General features: G+C 36.5%; 2 protein-coding genes across 2 annotated transcripts; one reads left to right on the forward strand and one right to left on the reverse strand.

Annotated features, from left to right (window-relative positions):
• Positions 1-261: 261 nt before the first annotated feature.
• Tsp_08914 (conserved hypothetical protein) lies at positions 262-594 on the reverse strand. The gene has a single exon (XM_003382009.1). The coding sequence runs from the start codon at positions 592-594 to the stop codon at positions 262-264; it is 333 nt and encodes a 110-aa protein (XP_003382057.1).
• A 103-nt stretch (positions 595-697) lies between these two features.
• Positions 698-1,249, forward strand: Tsp_08915 (hypothetical protein). Its single transcript, XM_003382010.1, has 3 exons — positions 698-881; positions 920-1,113; positions 1,205-1,249. The coding sequence occupies exons 1-3, from the start codon at positions 698-700 to the stop codon at positions 1,247-1,249; spliced, it is 423 nt and encodes a 140-aa protein (XP_003382058.1).
• Positions 1,250-2,158: the final 909 nt, after the last annotated feature.

Genomic DNA, 2,158 nt, shown 5'->3' on the forward strand with positions numbered 1-2,158 from the left:
CAGGGCAATTAGGAACAACGACTTGACGGCCCAAAAAAATATAACGCGGTCAACAACCAATAATAAAACGCGGTGAAAAGTGAGACCGAATTGGACCATCCCAACGCTGTTTGACTCATTTTTATCAAATGTTTTTTGTATGGTATTATATGACATTTTCAAAACAAATTGCAGTTTTATGTTTTTAGAATTTAGGATAACATTTATAAAAGATGTTAAGGGGAAAATATTTTTAAAACGAATTGTTTCAGACAGTAAGAACTAATTTGAAACTTGATCATCACATAAAGGTGTGACGTAGTAAGTTGCTGGAAAAGGAACGTTGTGTCGATCGGGTGCTTCATGCAATACGAAGCAATTGCTGTTGAGCGCAGTTCTTAAAATATTTGATCCATTGAGATGGTCATCACCATACATAACGTGAGTGAAGATCTTGGTACAACGAGTGTGGACAACAATCAAGCCAGCATGTGGAGTCACTGTCCAATCGAAGACAGCCCCGCGGATATGTTGAGTAGTGGATGCTAGTTGAAGACATTGGAAGAAAAAACATTTTGATTTTTCGATTTGTTGATCTCTCAAAACCACGGTCATATTGAATGGTTGGATCTGCCACCGATGGATTATTACAGGCCAATGTGGCTCAGCTAACATTAACCATTAGCAAAAAATCGAGCTGGACTTTTACAAAGAATGAATGGCATCAAGATGTAAGGCAATTTACAACATGATGAAAGAGCAACGGAGCGAGGATGCTAAAGAATTTCTAGTTCTAGTAATTGCTGTTACGCATGAATTGTTCAGCTGTATGGAAATATCCCAGTGGGCTAGAGGCAGCATAGTCTTATCTACGATGAATGAAGCTGAGAAGCACCTCGCTAGTAAGCATATCTATGCTTATTTGCTCCAACTGTTCCAGGACGGCTCGCGGCATTCTATTCGAGCTACGCATATGTAATATGTGACTTAGTCCATTGCATTATGAAGGATGCATATCTGCAAACTGATGCAGTTTGTTTATTCCCAGCATATGACATATGGATGTCATTTCTAGACAGGCTGCAAGATTGCATAGGGCTCATAGCAGATCAGAGATACGTCACGCAAATAGAGGTACAAACTGCATAATGCAATGGACAAGTTGTGCAATGAGAAGGCATTGCATTGAAAATCAGAGATAAAGTGAAAATTCACTAATTTGAAGTTCATAGATCCACCTGATCTGTTGATAATACCGGAACATTCATGAAATCCATGATGATGATGATGAGAATTCCTCATACGGAAACCGAGCTGCCGAAGAACTGAAAAGAATTTGAAAAAAAGCAAACAAACAATACTGACATATGGAAGCGTTGGTAAAATGTGTATGGCGTGAATTTGTCGCAATGGAAGAAATGGAAGGCGGAACTGATTCGGTGAAAAATAAAATACAGTCTACTACTGACTTGAGCATTGAATATATCTACTCAAATATGTCAGTAACAGGAATATTGTTTATGGGCCTAATTTTTATCGTGTTTTCTTACTGGTCGTTATTCTATTGAACATTCGTACCGTTGTGTTATTCGTTTTTCTTATCCAATTGTTGATTGGTTCAAACTTTTCAGTAGTTATTAGCTGCACTGTTTTTATATTTCATTATTTCCATTTACGATTACGTAACTTAAATAGTTGTAACGTATCATTAGTAGTGAAAAATGTTATTGAAGTTATGTTTATCAACATTTTGATAAGCTTTGTGAAAAATAACTAAGCGATGCATTTTTGAATAAATTGTTGTTATGTGATGTGAAGAGAAACGCGAACGATGTTTGACATAGGTATATGTGTGAAATCATGCGTAAAATTAAGTGAAATTGCGAGCTAACGCGCAACATTAGCATTAGTGCCATTTGTAACCCGGAAATTAAAAGCGTTGCTACAACGCTTTCCAAATTTTTCAACAAATGATTCAGTATTTCTTATATTACACCCGGAAGTTAACATCCAATCTAAATAAATTTCCGCAGGAAATAAATTTATTTTCCAACTGTTTATAGCAGATTTATATATCACGGAGGGAATATTGGTCATAGACCAAGAAAGAAAACAAAGGAAGAAGATGCAAATGCTCCCTGGACACCGCCTAATTTATATTCGCTTTTTCATTTCATTG

The sequence above is a fragment of the Trichinella spiralis genome (genome assembly GCF_000181795.1).
Source record: "Trichinella spiralis strain ISS 195 chromosome Unknown Scfld1, whole genome shotgun sequence".
NCBI classification, from domain to species: domain Eukaryota; kingdom Metazoa; phylum Nematoda; class Enoplea; order Trichinellida; family Trichinellidae; genus Trichinella; species Trichinella spiralis.

Excerpts from the sequence above, each read along its gene's own strand:
- Tsp_08914 (XM_003382009.1), bottom strand. The coding sequence starts at position 594 with ATGACCGTGGTTTTGAGAGATCAACAAATCGAAAAATCAAAATGTTTT.
- Tsp_08915 (XM_003382010.1), top strand. The coding sequence starts at position 698 with ATGGCATCAAGATGTAAGGCAATTTACAACATGATGAAAGAGCAACGG. Across the intron at positions 882-919 it reads AGCTGAGAAGCACCTCGCTA|GACGGCTCGCGGCATTCTAT; the intron begins GTAAGCATATCT and ends CAACTGTTCCAG. Across the intron at positions 1,114-1,204 it reads GATACGTCACGCAAATAGAG|TTCATAGATCCACCTGATCT; the intron begins GTACAAACTGCA and ends ACTAATTTGAAG.